The sequence below is a fragment of the Contarinia nasturtii genome, unplaced genomic scaffold, assembly GCF_009176525.2.
Source record: "Contarinia nasturtii isolate CC-2019 unplaced genomic scaffold, AAFC_CNas_1.1 Cnas_scaffold_1964, whole genome shotgun sequence".
Classification (NCBI taxonomy): domain Eukaryota; kingdom Metazoa; phylum Arthropoda; class Insecta; order Diptera; family Cecidomyiidae; genus Contarinia; species Contarinia nasturtii.
In genome coordinates, this window is record NW_022199294.1 from 101,395 (window position 1) to 119,579 (window position 18,185).

General features: G+C 33.6%; 2 protein-coding genes across 5 annotated transcripts in view; both read left to right on the forward strand.

Moving 5' to 3' along the window:
* LOC116347614 (cadherin-87A) overlaps nt 1-18,185 on the forward strand; it is a 127,499-nt gene that overhangs the window by 95,236 nt on the left and 14,078 nt on the right. For all 4 annotated transcript variants that reach the window (XM_031778289.1, XM_031778290.1, XM_031778291.1 and 1 more), the window contains 3 exons: nt 14,143-14,286; nt 15,285-15,490; nt 15,845-15,959. In XM_031778289.1, coding sequence (XP_031634149.1) covers nt 14,143-14,286; nt 15,285-15,490; nt 15,845-15,959 — 465 coding nt within the window. The remainder of the gene's footprint in view (nt 1-14,142; nt 14,287-15,284; nt 15,491-15,844; nt 15,960-18,185) is intronic.
* On the forward strand, nt 378-2,775 carry LOC116347616 (UDP-glucuronosyltransferase 3A2-like). The gene is made up of 4 exons (XM_031778296.1): nt 378-1,148; nt 1,213-2,091; nt 2,181-2,346; nt 2,438-2,775. The coding sequence occupies exons 1-4, from the start codon at nt 908-910 to the stop codon at nt 2,721-2,723; spliced, it is 1,572 nt and encodes a 523-aa protein (XP_031634156.1). The 5' UTR covers nt 378-907; the 3' UTR covers nt 2,724-2,775.

Here is an 18,185-nt window from a genome sequence, read left to right on the forward strand (position 1 = left end):
CATTTGAGAAGTGTTGCGGTCGATTTGCCATTTTATAAATTGTACAATTTGGATGTTTGGGCATTCATCTTTGGTGTCATTACAATGACTGTGTATTTGATGTCAATGATTTTTGACTCGCTTCTTCAATTCGTTTTCGATTCAATTATAAGACAAAAGAGTAAAAAGGCATAATTAATTCAAATAAATATTTACAATTGTCGTAAATTGCAAATTTGTGAAAAATATATGATCTGTAATCAACAAACATCTTATGAAAATGGAATACGTGAATTATTATCATATCTTTATAATTTATATATATTTTGGCATGGTATAAGTCGCAACAAATTTTTTATAGAAATGTGACCGATTCCTATCAAATCCTAGTTGCTAATTGAGGATTTAGACAGATTTTGCTTCTCGGGATATCGTCTGAGAATTACAGCAATCGTTAGCAAACACATAAGTATCACAAACTGCGACGTATTATCGCTTATTCTCTACAAGTCCATTGCAACATGATATGAAATTCAAATTTACAAAACGATCGTATAACAGTAAGGAATTTCGATACATGTGACGCATAACACACTTGTATTTTTTCACACTGTTATACACAATTTTTTGCCTACCGCTATGGTTGCCTATCGCTCGTTATCCCAAGCAGGCACGTATAACGACAGTACTGTGGGCGCTTGCCTATGATGCGGCACAGTTTGTGAACTTGAATTTCATTACACGTTGCAATCGATTAGAAGAGAGTAAGCGAAAGTACGACACAGCTAGTGATACTTATGAGTGTGTTTGCCTTGGTGTTTGCTAACGATTGCTGATATTGATATAAAAACTTCTTCAGTCTTAATAAGTTACTTGCATTGTTTAGCTTACTGTAGAGCACAGTGTCGATCAGTTGATTTTTTACGAAATGAAATTATTTAAATTCTTCTTAATATTGTGTGTTTTGTATCAAAATGTAATAAGTTACAAGATTTTGGCTGTACTTCCAGTGACATCAAGATCTCATTATTATATCGGGCACAATCTTATGAAAGGTTTGGCTGAAGAAGGTCATGATGTCACCGTGGTTAGTCCATTTAAACAAAAAGTTCCCATAAAAAACTACAAAGAAGTATTTCTTGAAAATTCCTGGGCAATATCACGAAAAAGTAACATCTTCACTCAAGATTTTCAAATATTGATTTATTTTAATTTAATTTGCATTATTTGTAGCAATGGCAAAAAATAATTTCGTTGAATTAAATACGGTGCATTTTTGGGAATGGACATTGTTGTGCTACTCGAGTGGAATGGATATGAACAACTGGACAGTTTCAAGTCAAAATTTTCAAAATTTTCTGAAAATCAAACAAAACTTTGACGTTATTATTGTGGAAATTTTATTAAACGATGCGCTACTTGGTCTTGGTCAATATTATAATGCTCCAGTTATTGGACTGTCCGCATTTGGTGCGTCAAAATTTACAACCGATTTAGTTGGAACGCCAAATTTTCCGTCATACGTCCCATTCACAAGCAATCACTACACCGATCGAATGAACTTCTGGCAACGAATGTACAACTCTTTGTCGTTTTGGTTTGAAGATATTGCAATGCCATTGATATATACGCCAAAACAACAAAAAATTATGGAAAAACTATTTCCCGAAGCAAAAAATTGGCCGTCTCTCGAAGAAATTAGACGAAATGTATCGCTGGTTCTTTTGAATACTCACACTACGTTAGGCACTCCACGTCCATATGCACCGAATATGATTGAAGTCGGAGGCATGCAAATACAAAAAGAAATCGAACCATTGACACCGAAAATTAAAACATTTTTAGATGAAGCTAAAAACGGTGCGATTTATGTATCACTTGGTTCACAGCTTCTTTTACACAAATTGACACAAGAGAAATTCAATGCCATCATAAATGCATTCAAACCACATCCAAATGTTCGAATTTTGATCAAAAATGATGAAAATGTCGTGATTCCATCGCACAGTCAATCTGATGTTCTAGTCGAAACGTGGTTTAATCAACAATCCATTTTGGCACATCCGCGTATTAGATTATTTATAACACACGGCGGACTACTCAGTACGACCGGTAAGATACTTTGAAATTGTGTACAAGGAACAAATGAAAAATGATGCCTAGTAAACCGTCGTGTGAATAAGAGTTTTCTATTTCATCAGAAACCGTATACTTTGGCAAGCCAGTGGTGGGAATTCCATTCATGTTCGACCAACATTTGAATATGTACTTGGCCGAACAAAAAAACTATGGCGTCAGTGTTCCATTCGAAAATCTGTCCGCAGAACGACTTGCATCAGCCATTAGCAAAGTTCTCAAAAATCAGAGGTAAAATTGAAACAAACTTTGTTGAATAAAATCAAAGTTTTCGCTCAAATTCTGAACATTTTAAAATGGAAATTTTTGGATCAATTTTCAGCTATGCGGAAAATGCAAAATTAATATCCGACCGATTCAGAGATCAACCACGTACACCATTGGAAACTGCAATGCATTGGGTCAAACATGTGGCCAAGAACAAAGGTGCTCCGCATTTGAGAAGTGTCGCTGTCGATTTGCCATTTTATAAATTGTACAATTTGGATGTTTGGGCATTTATATTATCTGCTATCATATTAATGGTATATTTGTTGATAAAAATCACACAAATCACTGTTTCAATGATAGTGTATTCAAGATCGAAAGATAAAAGGAAAAAAATGTAATAAAAACAAATTCATTAAACTTATCAAAGGTTAATATAATATCATACTCAAATAAGAAGCGTTTCGTTCAATTATATCTAAAATATTTGCAGCAATGTTGCTTGAATCAATCAATGTCTCGATTATTTAACTTGAACAAGGTTCACCTGACACAACAGACAAACACATGATCGATGGCAAATGAGTAATTAAATCTATCAATATTGTCACAGTACAGTGTCTAGATACTGTCTACGATTATTATGTAACTAAATAATATTGGATTTTTTTTATTGAAATGAACTGAAAATATAAATGTAATCTTATCAGCAATTTAAAAGTTATCAACAATTATCACGTACTATCATGAATTGCATTAGTTTCAATCTGAGTCCTAACATTGTAGCATGAGCGGTAATATTTACGCAACTCGATTGAAATCAAATATGCTTCGTAATAAAGAAAATCAAGCAAATCATGTTAGTCGGCAATTCAACACCAAACGATGATATTAACATTTTTTTAAAATTTTTATCAATAGAATCTAGTGTTTGTATTTTGACACTTGATTTTGTGTGTCGCTAAATTATTAATACAACTAGACGTAAACTGATGGCGTAGTAAAATCGTGCACGTTCATTTGATTGAATTCACAGTCAGTCTGATGTGTAATCTAATCTACATTCACTTATGTCTTCACTAATATGTAATAATCAGCTCAATTGCGTATTTATACCATATTAAAATTATAATATCAAAAAAATATATACACACTTGAGACTGAAGCAAATTGTTGTTCATTTGAAATTTATACAACGTAAACTCCTTGGTTTTTGTTCTGTATGAGCCGCGCTAGCGCTTTTCTTTAAAAAACATTCCTTATTCCCAGACACCCGAAAACAACGAATTTGGTATATTCCTTCAAGGTTGTTTGGATGTTTATATTTGAACATCTTTACACGCATCTATATCCATAGCTATAAATTGTCTATACCTTATACTATCTTAACTCAAGTGATGATAAATGGATCGCTTATCACGCAATTGATAGACCACGAATAATCAAACATGTCTCGTGTACGCTGCATTTGATAAGTCTCATTAATCATTGATAAGTTCTTGGCTTGTGTGTCATGTGTCGATTTCATTAAATAACAGGCATCAAATATATTTGGTTGTACTTTTCTTACCTTCGAATGAGCACTTGATGGGCTGACAAAATGGCAGAAAGTGCTCTTGGATACTTTTTCAAATATCGTAATTTCGTGGTGCCGCAATGGTTTTTTTTTATACACACACAATTGTTGTGTTGCACACTAAAATTGCACTGAAAAATATAAGCCATGAATAGGAATTGCATGATTGATTTATGAACTCAATTATTTGTCTAATAAAAATATATATACTCTTAGTGCAGTTCAAATATTTTTTCATTTTTCATCGTGAAAAATTCAGACATCATACTGAAATGTTTGTTCACCCCAAAAAACATTTGAGCTGTTTGAAAATGCCTGAAGTCATTTCCAATTTCCCTAAAAGTTCTTTCATTACGAAAAATATTTCTGAATAAACAAACAGAGAAACTAAATAAAAACAAATACCACTTGTACGGCCAAAAATTGTTCATCTCCCCTTCATGTAATGAGAATGTCTAGACATTTTTCGAAAGATTCGGAATACGAAATATTTATTTAAATGTATGAAATGAATGAAGTCGATGATAAATCATAAATCATCCATAATTCATGTGCATGACTTGTTTGATTGTTTTCATATTCCAGACACACATCCATCCATACATAAAATGTAGTAAAAAAAAATGTGCAGAGATCCATGTCCTCATAAAATGTTATTTTAAATAATCACTCGTGTGGTTTTATTGTCGATGGCACGTTGTTATTCTGCTCTCTCATGATATACCGTATTAAAATGGGATTATTTTCCACGCTTGACAGCATGCTTTTTATTCAAAGCTATACTATATGCTTTTTTATAATATTTGTGTAGCTCCAAAATGATCGAAAAACCAATAAATTTCTTATCAATTTTCATTCAACAGAAAATTCATACATTAAGAGAACGTAAGTCGTTTCCTGGTAAAATTTCAGCTATTGAAATCCATTAGGCGATGTAGTCAATTTTACATCAGTTCAAAGGCTGTTTTGCAGTGTAGAAAATGGCCTTAAAACAGGTTACTTTATTGTTTCTCTATCGTTTTGAGGATTTTCTCTGAATAGGTTCTTTAACAAAGGAATTTAAGTGGTTGGATTTTACAGTGGCTTATGCAATTCCCATGTAAAATCCATTAAACTCTCAATGAAAAGGTGATTTAAAAAATCGCTTTCATAAGTTCAACCAACCAAACGGTAGTTATGAAGAGAAATAAGCCATTGCACTCTTCAGATTTCAAAGCATCCATTTTTTTCAAGTGGAAAAAAATACCTATCTATGTTCATACTTAAATATTCATGTCTCGTTTTTTTTTTGTTTTTCATGCTATTTTTTTCTTGATTCTTTTTTCTCATCGTTATTTGCTATTTGATTTGATTGTACCACTAACAAAGTGGCAAATTTGTTTTCGTATTTTTTTTTTATTTTCAAAATGATTTTGTTCAGGATGATATTTTGTTTACACAAAGTTAATCTCTTACAATGTTATCAGGTACGCCCTAATGGTATGATGCTTTATAAATGATTTCCATCGTTTGAATATTGATAAATAATTAAATCTCATGTTTCATTTGATTTTCATTCAAATGAAATTCAATTTATGTCTGATAATTGAAGTAATTCACAAATTAATCAAATCTTTTGTTCGAAATGTACTCATTTATTTATGCAATGTGTCACACTGTTTCAATTTTAAATTACTATTGAAACCGATTTAATTTCACATTTTCAAGTTTCATACGGATTTCTATTTTCATTTGACATATGTCCATGGTGTAAGCACTTTGTAACAATATTAATGAAATAGATTTGGATACAAATGACTTTTTGCCAGTTGAAAGCATTATTTTTGGATTTCAAAGCATAAAAATACAATTCAACATCTATTTACAGTTGATAAAAATGTAATTCGGGAAATTGGGTTTCAACTGCTCGACCAACCAAATTTTCTATAAAAATACATTATTGACGGATTTTCTAATTATAGTATTGTTTTAGTGTGGATAAATTATTTCGCAAAAACAGAGCATGAAAACGTTTCTTTAAAAAATGGCGAGTTCCCGGTCGTGTCTTGAAATCCTGAGTATGCGTGGATTACTTCGATTTATTTTTGATTAGTACGGTTTACCACGGTTATCGTCTTAAACCATGATGTATCATGACGGTCTCAAAAAGGGTTAGAATGGTAAAAATCCGTAGTAAACTATGATTGCCGACCATGATGATGCCTAAAACCATTTCCGGACCAAGACTTTTCAAAAAGTACTTATTCAAATTGGATGAGCTGCCAGCTCGAAACATACACAAACAATCAAACTTTCGATTTTTTATAAATATAGAATTAAAAAGAAAAGAAAAGAAAAAAGACGTTTACATGCGATGTGCATTAAACGGTCTTAACTAGTCATCCATAATAAAATCATACTTATGTCCAGAAGAATTTTTACGAATTGAAAAGCGACAGCGTACAACTTACCAAAATGCGATTTCATGATCTGGTGAAAATAAATAATAAATATACATGTTTCAAATGAAGATAGTCATAATATATACTATTTGCTGCTATCAAAATATCTGCAAATCAATCAAGTTTTTTTTACACTTCAACATATTGTAATTTATTGATATAAAATTCAAACGTATCAAATTAATGGAGAGGAAATGCCATCGGCACTAATATATTTCATTTTATTGTTCGTTGCGATACAAATCAATACCAAAAATATATATAAATCACATTTAATGAAGACTGGCATATAATCAAATTCAATTCCAAGCCAAAAAAGTTTTGCCATAAATACAAACGTGTTAATTTGACAAATTGGATTGAAAACATATTTTATTGCGAATAATGTATTGCAATGGATTATTTGAAAGAGCAGTACATTAACGATGGATTATATTGAGTCGTTTGTCCGATGTCAGTTTCAGATGAGCTTAATAATAATTTGTATGTCGTTTTTTGAATGTGTATGAATGGCACAATGGTATGCGCATAAATTACGTAATTAGAAGGTCTCATTTCATTAAATTGCTTAGCGATTTTACACAAATTGAAATGCACTTTGGGGAACGAGAAATGGTGCAATTTGATCAATATCAATAGCACACCGATTTGTATCGGTGTATCGTGTTCTTCTAAGCGAACAATAAAATATTCTTTTTTTTTTCGACGCTTTCGTAAACAATTGAATCGAATTGTAAATACTCATTCGACGATCTGACCGGTCCCCAATACCATCATCGCCACCACCCAATACATTATTTATTAATGCGGGCAAAAGCACTTCGGGCAAATTATTTCAATTTCAAACTGCATTTATTTGATGGAGTTATTCAATTTTCGCATTTTCAAAATGCGGAAATCGGAAGCAAAACATCCACCTCAGTATTGTGTGTGGTGTGAAATTATCAAATCGGTACATCACTTGAAAGCAATAAGGTGAAATTGGATTTTGCTCAAGGTGCAAACCACTGCACAAAGAGAGAGAGAGAGACGCAATCATTGAAACATGAAGGAAATTTTATTTCGCTTAAGAATCCGGTTATGTGTTTGGCCTGATAACATAGTGCAGAATTGAAAACAATACACAATCGACTTACACGAAGTGCACACACACACAATGGGCAATGTTAAGAAGAAGAAATCAATTTAAGAAATTATATTTGCGTGTTCACCATTGTACAACATTACATTTTCCTCTCGACTGAATTCGAAATCAATTGTTGAACAAGAGAGAGTGAATACTGAATATAGATTCATGGTTAGATTCCGTGTGTGTGTGTGTGTGTGAAGAGGGAGGTGTTCATGTGTATGTGTGGTAAATCGCCATAAATGGTGAAAAACGATAATGGTGAAGGAAATAACCATATCACTTAAGTCAATGGTATAATATATAGTGTGCTCGAAGGTGCAATGGTTGCTGTGTGGCCACTGGTGCCTTTGCTTTGCATCAATAAAGACACATCGAATTTCAATCAGGTCTCGAGTACTCAATTTTACAAACACCCTTCCAGATTTGAATTCAACATAGTTTCTTAAGTAAACGCTCGATTCTGTGTGGAATATTTGTGTGTGTGAGAGAGAGAGAGTGTATGCGAAATATAAAGGTGTTATAAAATCAAAATAAAATGATATGATGGTAACAGGATTTGACTTTGCACAATTTGTAATAAAGCAATGGATGGTGTTCATTGTAACTGGTCTTTATCCGTCTATCAATCTTAAGTGCATCATAAATTCGGTTAGTTATTCAACGCAATGGGAAATTTGTGCGGGTTTTATTCCAATGTTCGGAATATTATATGTAATTAATGTGCTGTGGATTATTCGTATGACCTAAAAGCTGATTTTGCTAAAATCGAGTTCAAAACCGACTGATTTATATTACCTAACATCTCGGAAGGAATTTCCCATAAATGCGTATGACAAACACACACACACACACAAACTCTACCAATAACTAAAGTGGCAGTAACAACGGTGTCACCAACACCGGCGTCGACAATGACAATGCCGACGGATATGCACACAAACTCTCTGACCGCACCGTACACACGTAGCATGACTTTGCCACAATTTGAAAGCTCAATAGCCCTGAATTGAAGATGTGCTTTTCAATATTTATGTATCTCCTTTAGATTTGTTGGTCTTTTGCTGCCGCATCATACAACATGGCTCAAATATGTCTCGTACAATGTTTTATCTTGGATTTATCGTGAAATGTTTTCCATAAAATGTGACTTTATTTCGTTATTGAATATAAACCAGATGCAGTGTAATCTAAGCGGGGGGGGAAGTTAGATGGGAGAGAAGACCGAAGGCAATATCAACAACACGCCTATTGAACTGGGACAATTTTCAATTTTGATATTTGTTGTGAAAACCCTTAACGTTGTTCCCCAGCATGTTTACGAGTCGACAAGAAGACAAATATTTTATCCGAATGAATCCAAACATATTGCGGCATTGTATGTGCTGACTCAAATATATGAATTTGATATGGCGACTACTTCGAATAAATGGTCAGTGGTATGTGCATCAAATTGATGGAAAATATCATGCAGCAATGTACACACAAAAGAAAACCATCCATAAAATAAAGTTTGCCTTTGCATGAAATGCATCAGCACACATTAATAATCTGTGCGGTCAATAAATGCGGTTTCAATTGAGTTTGTAAGTTTTTGCCTTGTTAAAGTAGTATATAAACGTGTCATAATAAACGGACGATGAATGGAATACGATAAGGATTTGAATCAAAATTAGGGATTAACCGCTTGACAATTCATGCAGCAATTTCCCTTACAAATCTCTGACACCCGAACAATATAAACAAACACACACACTTAACTTTCGAAATAAATCAATGGAAATTGTTTATAAAGGAAGTATATTAGTTTATTCGTGATCAAATGCAATAGAGTGTGGCATAGCCACGTCTCAGCCATTTTATATTGTAAATTAGTTTCGTTTGTCGGAATGATGAAGTTTCGAAAATTGAGTTACCCTCTTTCGTTTTCTCGTATGCACATGTGTGCCATATATTGCATATGATTCACAAGACATACGAATCACACACACCATTTCTATGGGACCAACGTAATTTATTTAATTCGATGTGAAAATGCATTTCAGAGATGTCCCATGATAGCATACGAAAAATGCGAAACCATCCAAACAAAAAAAAAACACGAAGTGCAATTTTTATTTTTTGGTGTCAGTCTTTCGGTTACAATTTTAATCAGGTCCATTGGCCGTATTTAATTCACAAGTTTATTTTTGCGTCGAAATGAAACGGTCGTTATTCCAACCACATCGAGTGCAAAAAAAGCGGCCACAACAAAAGAATCAATGTATTTTTTTTTTGGCAACAGAAGCGAAATGAAAACCACAATGGAAATGAACAAACTATAATAATGGATGGAACGATTCGCTCTCTCTCTCTCTTCATTTCATTCTTTTGCGCCGCACATATATTCAAGTGTATTATGAAAACGAAAGCACACTCTATGGGGCATCACACAAGAATGAAAGCGTGTATGAAATAGACAATTTATTGCATAAATGATAGCGTACACAAAGACCGAATTTTCATGAGATAAAAACCACAGAGTATGTTGCATCCAATTCTTAGAACAAATTGGCTTGTTATTCAATGACCATTTTCCATCGGAAAAAAGTGCAGTTCTCTCTCGCATAAGTTGACAAAAAAAACGCGTAAAAGCAGTTAACAATAACATTGGATTTCATTCGCTTTTTTTTCGTTTCCTTTCTTTATCCTTTAGCAAATGACAAAATTTCAAACAAATCTGAAACTTTATCGGAAGAGTACGTGTTCATTCGTTCGCTTGTTTTTACTTTATCTCCATCGTCTGGATGCTGGTACAGAAACTAAAAGCTTTCTCCTCCGATTGCATAAGCCATCCGAATGTTCGTGCAAGGAAATGGAATGAAATCCGGTTACGCAGCACAACATTTTTTCCCACTCGGCCCCCATTGTTTTTGCGCTCGATAAAATCGGTCTTGAAGTGGACACGTTCAATTACAATGCAACGAATAGTCCAATGTAAAATCAGATCGATGCGAAAAAAAAACATAAATTAATTAGTTGCGACTGTACACTGTCCATGCTATACACGAAACAAGCATAATCTGGAGCTTAGAAATAAATGGGAATCGTTTTTTTATTTAAATAATGCATGGAATACTGATGTTATTTCGGATTTCAAATCATTTTCTAATTCGTTCAAAGTGTGATCGGTTCCTTTTTTCGCCTCATTTACACGAATCAGTATATAAAATTCGAGATAAAACTCCATTGTTATATCCTTTAATCCAAAAATGGCAGAAATTAAAAATCACCGACTTTGAACATTCGTTGTGATTTGCATTGTGTCCGATCGTGTGTCATGATTTTCATAATGGAATCTCGTTGATATATGGGCTGTGCCGAGCTAAGGGCAATTAAATTGTCAGTAATCTAATAAAAGTGCATTTGGGAGTGGTCGGTAGCCGGTAATTTTCGGCTTGCATAGCTTACATTTACATAAATTTAAATGCAAAACTGGTGTTTAAAATGTTTCCCAACTTCAATATTCATCTTCATCAGAGGAGGATTTGTTCGGCACCAAGAAAATGATTGTTTAACATTGCAACTAGATTATCGGTTTGTTCAATCTTCCACTACTCACTCTAACCATGAACCATCTTCATCATCTATATATATCACTCTCATAGGACAATTTCCCCCAAAACTCGGTTACAGTTTGACAGTTAAACATTCATTGCATTCTCCAATCGTCATAAATCATAAATTCGAAGCTGCAAGCACGACAACTGCCAATGCATTTTCTTTACATTTTCCGGTTATCTACAGATCGTGATATATGAATGAATGTATGCGCCTGTATCTGCATCTGCATCTGCATCTGCATCTGTGAATGTGTCGAAATTATAGCCGCTGCGAAATCCCTCAGGTGAACCTTCGTAAAGTGCAATGAAATTGAACATGACTATAAAAGATTTATGGGCGTCGCATGCATCCGCTATCCATTGAACATTTCCAACAATCCGACAAGTTGCGACTTGAAAACAGTTTTTATGGTAGACTAAATTTTGTAAACGCGCTTGCAAATCTCTCGGCACACACACACATGTGTGTGTGTATAGTATCAAAATCTTCGCTTTGCGCTTACCACACAGAATCCATACCAGATTTTCGCTTAATTTTTATCATTCCACTTCTTCTTTTCGTCATCGTTGTATGCAAACCATTGAAGCCACAATCTCTCGCGAATCCAAATCGCTTGAACTGATATTAAAAATAAATAAATATATGTGAAAGTGAAAAGAAAGTAACATGAGATCGAGAGAAGGAAAAAAATTAAATGCATTTTTATGTAGTTGTCTGCATTTTTGAAAACCACATGAAGATAAAGACTTTGTCAACACCATCACCATCACCATCGTCATTCACGTTCGTTTTTCTCTCGATTCTTTCCTTATAGCACAGCGAAGAGTTTATCTGCCTCAGATGTGTTTCTATCCATATAAAAAATGTTTTTTTTCTTTTGAGCTTCTTTTGAGTTTCTTTTGCGTTGTTATTGTTGTTATCTCTCCCATTGCGAATTCGCATCGCATAAAAATCCATTTATTTGAAATCGTTGTGATTTATACGAAATCAAAATATAAGTGTGACACATATGGTTTATCTAGTGATTGTGTGTATATTCCCCGATATTCCCAATGCAATGCCATTTGTGTCAACAGCATTGGCTCTGTATAAAATAGTTGTCTAGCTATAAGGAGGTACGTAAATCTACTTCGACGGCATTTATTTATTGTCCGACACCAACTACAGACTGGTGCGCTATCAAACACTTTTTTTCTCTCTTTCATATCACATTTTAATAGAATCAGTTTTATTGGTAATTTGAATCGGGTTCGTTAACATACGACTGACTGATTCTCTGTAGTGATATATACATTTCAAAAAAATGCTTCTTAAAAGCTTTTTTATAATTGGATCAGTTTGCAATGAGCCGTGCAATTGCAATGCCATCTTCCTCACCGTAACACTAACGCAAAAAAAAAAAAACTATGAACAAATCCCAATTTGTTTGAAGTACATTTTTTGCACATATTATGCAACGACCAACGTTTGCAAACTGCAATTGCCATAATAATCATTATGTTATTGCATTGCAGCACCGAACGTATTTAAAATCATGATGCTTTCAAAATACACTTTGGGCATGTGATGCAAAAGGATTATTCGAAAGAACCATTTGATGTGTATGTTCACCTGTTAAATGAGAAGGAATTGATTGTAGATGTTCGCTTTTTATTTGCAAGCGATAAGACATGCTATAAAATGCACACAGCAACGTATTTCAAATAAACCATGTGAATCGTATACTTATACACCTGCAAATTGAGTAATAATGATATTGGATGTGTGCTGCAGGTAAGGATGTTTGTGTAAATAGTCTTGAAGCCGCACATACGCGCATATTAATGAATGAATTGGATGAGAATGTATGCTTTTGTATGCGCACATGGCATAGGAATTAGCTAATGAAGCGACAAGTATTGATGTCTACATGCTTGAGCCGAATCGTTTGGGTTCGTGTTCACAAATTGCCGCTCTGTCAAACTCCGATGGTTGTGCGCTGGAATTTCATGCATCATGTTGAATTTTAATAAAGTTTCACCAAGATGTACCTTAATTAAAATGAAATCGGTATATTTTCAAACATTCCACATAGAGTGGGTTAGTGCTTATTCAAATGGAATTCCATTAGCGAGCATAAAGCAAAGGATGTGCGGTATTTTTTTTGAAAAGATTCCGGCTGTAAAGCTTCTTGCATTTCAAATAACTACAATGTACATCATTTTCTCGAATGATGCGCGATGGTTTCCACTTGAACTATTTACAGATAAGACGATCCAATTCAGACACGATAACAATTTTCGTAAAATGTAGGTCATGAAAATGTGAATAAAATTACGGTCTAAATTACGATAAACGACAACTTTTAACACCATTAACAACAATTTCCTCGCTTTGAGCACAACAAACACATCAAGACGAATGCATAAAAGCTTCCGAATGTATTTATGTGTGCCGTTCAAATTATCACGAATATACCGAATGTTTCGCACATTGTAACGTACGATCGTGAATGCGATGAATACTAGACAGACACACACACACATACATTTGGCAACATATACATTACATCCGTGTGATATTACGAGAAATAAAATCTTTGAATTGCTTTCGAATGTATGTATGTGTGTGTGTGCTCGCGTACAAATGTTGTGTTCAAATGGTGTCATTCAACATTTTGTGACACATTTATATGTCCTGAATGATGATTTCGTACGTTTCGCTGAGAGGGTGAGGGGGAATGAGGAATATAATTTTAATATTATAGCCCTGTTATAATTGTTACGATAACATTTACACCTGTTTTTCCATTCATTAGGTTTAAGCTGCAATCGAAAAAACCACTAAATCGCCAACCAAAATCTCTGTCGCTTATTTTAATTGCATTTGATTTAATCGCTTTAATGGCGAAATTTTATTTCTTCTACTTATTAGAACACTGTTTTCATTGAATTTGTTTTTTTTCTCTCTCTTTATTTTCTTATCCTTATCCATGGATTCTTCTGCGATGGACATTTGGCCACTTGGACACAAATAAAATGGAATTCGCGTGTCGTCTCGAACCATCGCACAATTTCGATGATTACCGTCATTAGACCAAGGATACATTATCCTTTCTCGTTACGATTAAAGATAGAGTTAATGCATCTGGCGGTGACTCGGAACACGATAATTTAGTTCAAGTGCCAATTAAAGTAATTGTTTTAGATGAAAACGACGTTGTTCCAGAATTTCAAAATGTAAGTTGTAATCCATTTTCATTTTATTATTCTTCGTTTATCTCCGTCCATATTTCTTTTTTTGGCCATTTTCATTGTTTAAGTGTCAAACATATGCCCTAAACCAGTGTAATCCACTTGAAATTCATATCGAAACGCAATTTCATGCTGCTCTTTTTTTATTATAATTAACTAAATACCAACACCATGTCGCTACAGTTATTTTTATGGTTGCCGGAAATGAAAGAAGAGATTTTAACGTGAAATGAATTAAATTCATAAACACATCGCTTTTTGGCTGAGAGTGCCAAGTAGCAACCACTTTTTTTCACTTCACGCTCGTTCGCCAACAACATTGTGTATGTGTGACTAAATTGAAACTGAAATCTACATCTTTATGGATGGAGTTAGTTATTTTTTCAAGTAGAAAATAAATGAAATTTTCGCGTGTTTATGAGTGTACGCTCTCTCGTCCTCTCTCTCTCTCTCTTTTTCCCATTTTTCTCTATTTCATTTCTGCATTTTATTATAAAATGCACAAAAGAAATTTTCAATTTGGGTATTATATATTCAATGCACATTTACTACTTTACAAAACCGACCGAAAGTTTTAAATTCACCACAGTGGATTACACTACCTCAAAAAGGACATAAATAAACTGTAAAGAATCTGTAACGAAAATGCTAGCGAGAGGAAAAATGAGAGAGAGAGAGGGAGAGAGCGGGCGGAAACTTCATTAAATTAAATGAAAATGGTTTTGAGATTTTCCTTGCTTTCTCACTCGAGCTGCATCTGGCTTCTGTATGAAACATTCAACGATGTATTTAAAAAGGCAAATTTCGTTTTTAAAAATATCATTTTGTGCAATGCTTTCGCAAACCATTTTTAATGTTGACTTCAGAAGCACTGTGCATATATGCACACATTACACACACAATTTTACACTTGGTTACATTATTCTGTGTTTAAATTGAATATTATTATTTTTTGGGTGTTAAATAATTTATGTATGTGTTAGGTGCCATATGAGACTGAAGTTTTGGAGAGCGCAACACCTGGAACAAGGATATTTAATTCAATTCTTGTAATGGACAAAGACACAGTTGGCGAAAATTTAAATATTACCTGTTTGACCGCACCACAGAAAATTTTAATTAAATCACCTCAATCAGCGTCAACGGTGCCATCAAGAGCAGCTACCGACTCGTATGAACAATGCTCAAAGTAAGTAAAAATCGACACAGCAGTAAGAACTGCGGCACCAATGCACTCACGCACCCATCAGCTCATAACTGCACAAATATGGATGCATTCGTCGCAGTGTGGAAAAAATGATGATTCTCTTTTTTTTTTCCTTTGTAGTCACATCCGTCCGTAAGCGACCGGATATTTTGTGAAATTTAATTTTATCGCATTTTTTCCGCTCTTGCACATTTTCCATTGGGATTGCATTTGGGTGTGTGTGTGTGTGTGTGTGAATTTTCAATTTAACTAATGTTTTGATATTTAATTCTCATCGCTTCCTATCTCTTTTTCTCATCCAATTTTATATTTGATGTACGCTTGATGCGAACATAGATTTGCAATTGAATTGATTGAAAGCAATCAGGATCGACTAAAAGCAGCCATTATTTTAAAAGAGAAATTGGATTATAACGAGCAAATGATATATCATCTCATTCTGACTGCAACGGTGAGTATAGTACCAGTTATTATGCTTGATTTGTCGATAACAGCCGATGAAAAAGATTGAACAAAAAATTGATAGAGATAGAGAACGGAGAAATACTTCATCGAAATGATTCAATTGAACTAAATTACATTACAAATTGAGTCTTTGAAATCGAGCTCATAAAATGCACGATTTTTTTTGTCGAATGCACTTTCGGTTTAAAAAATGAGATTATTTCTAACTTTTGATGGGCAAATGCTAGTAACATAAAATTTCAATGCAGCTATCTTCATAAATATTCATTTTTGATTTTTTTTTCATTCATTTTGACGTTGATTCGTGATTTTGAATTCCAGAAATGTTCAAAATAAGCGACATAAAGAGGGTAAAACGAAACATGTGCTCAACGTAGTAGTTGAGAATTGGAAATGAGTCGCATAACAACCAAACAATATTGGTGTGCTTTATTTATTCTTGAAGTAGTTTTAAGTATTTATAAAGTGTACTATTCCAAATACGTATGAATAAAATGTGTCCTTTTTTACTACCCGAGGGAGGGCGAGAGAGAGCAAAGTCGTTAAATACAATCTGGATGATGTTTCTTGATTCATGAAACTTGTTAACTGTGTTTATGTGTTGTATCATTACTTAAACAAATATGCATAAGATCGTAAAATGCAGCGTACATCCATTCATACATAAGCTATACGATGGAAATGCTGTGGCATTCGAGAACTAAGCCGATGCGCCCACAAATACACCACACATTTCTTATTTATAAGTTAAATAAATTGTGATGCAAGTAGTAATTCTTTCGACAATACATAAAATGCAAGCATCGAGCCATGGCATTAAATTATAATGAATATTTGTTTATTTGAAAATGTTTAAGGCACCTAAAACAAAGATAAACATTGCTACAAAATCAAATGACACAAACGCATACAGCGTTCACAACCTTCTTGAAATACTTGCAGAACAAATTCGCATTTGATACTGTTGTTGGAGTGACTTTTTGGCACAATTTCAGCACGTTTGTATACTTCATAAAAAAATGTTCAGCAAAACTAATTCGTTAAGTTGTACAAAGCAAAAATATAAACATTGCATTTATGTCATATTTTAACTTAATATCATTTCACTGGATCTGCTTTCTCGTGATTTGAGTGTCAAGCTATTTCTAACAGTCACACGAAATAAATTAAGCTGCCATATTTGAGTCATGATGTTTGCAAACATATTTCAAATACGTTTTTCTCTGTTATCTTATATACAGTGTTGTACGCTTGTTTCAAAGCTATTAAAAGTTGACACAAAAGGAATTTTCATCATCATCAACATCAAAAGCACGTGCAAATCGACAAGCATATCAAATTTCGTTATTTGTCCCCCGTTGAAAACATTTCTCCAACTCTATTTTTATTTTACTTGCAATAACGACGCTTTTTTTATTTTGATTATTTCGAAGAGCACCAAGGAAATATCGGGCCATTGTATTCTGAAGCGAAAATGAACTTTGCTTGAACATTTGAAAAATTGTTTTCAACGATGTACACTCTTTTTTTGTTCATATTACTGTGTGTATAGGTATTTTTTTTCTCAAAGCATTTTGGGGGCTTTAACTATTTTGTTCTGAAATTGAGACTCTAGTGCAACATTTCCTATGTCCATTTTCACAAACAATGAACAAAACGACAACGCTTCGACAAATTGTGCCATGGAAAGTATTCTTTTATTCGCATAGTAAATTGAGCAATTTTTTTTATTATCAAAAAGTTTTATATGCACTGTTTGCTCAACCTATTCCATGTCGCTATGAGTTTTATGTATTTTTTTTTCGTGCTATGTAACATTCCAAAAAGATACAAAAATTGAACGTCATTTCAGTCAGGGAATTTCCTAATTCGCTCCGACAACAACAACAACAAAAAACTCATAACGGTTACAAAAATTGAGAGCGAGAGAAAATGTATTTGAAATAAGACACTTTGTGGCAAAAAGTAGCGATTTCATTTTGTAAATGCACTCAAGCGATTCGATTCGAATTAAAAAAGAAACTAACGGTAAAATGCACTCTTTTGATATAATGATTTCCATCGCGAATGCATCGCATTTTCTGTAACAATCATCCGTCGCATACATCTTTCGAAATGTTGAAAGATTTTTTATGTATGAATGTTTTATAATGACAACCATTTTTATTTATTGTTTTTTCTCGAAACGAAGAAAAAGGATCGGAACGAAACA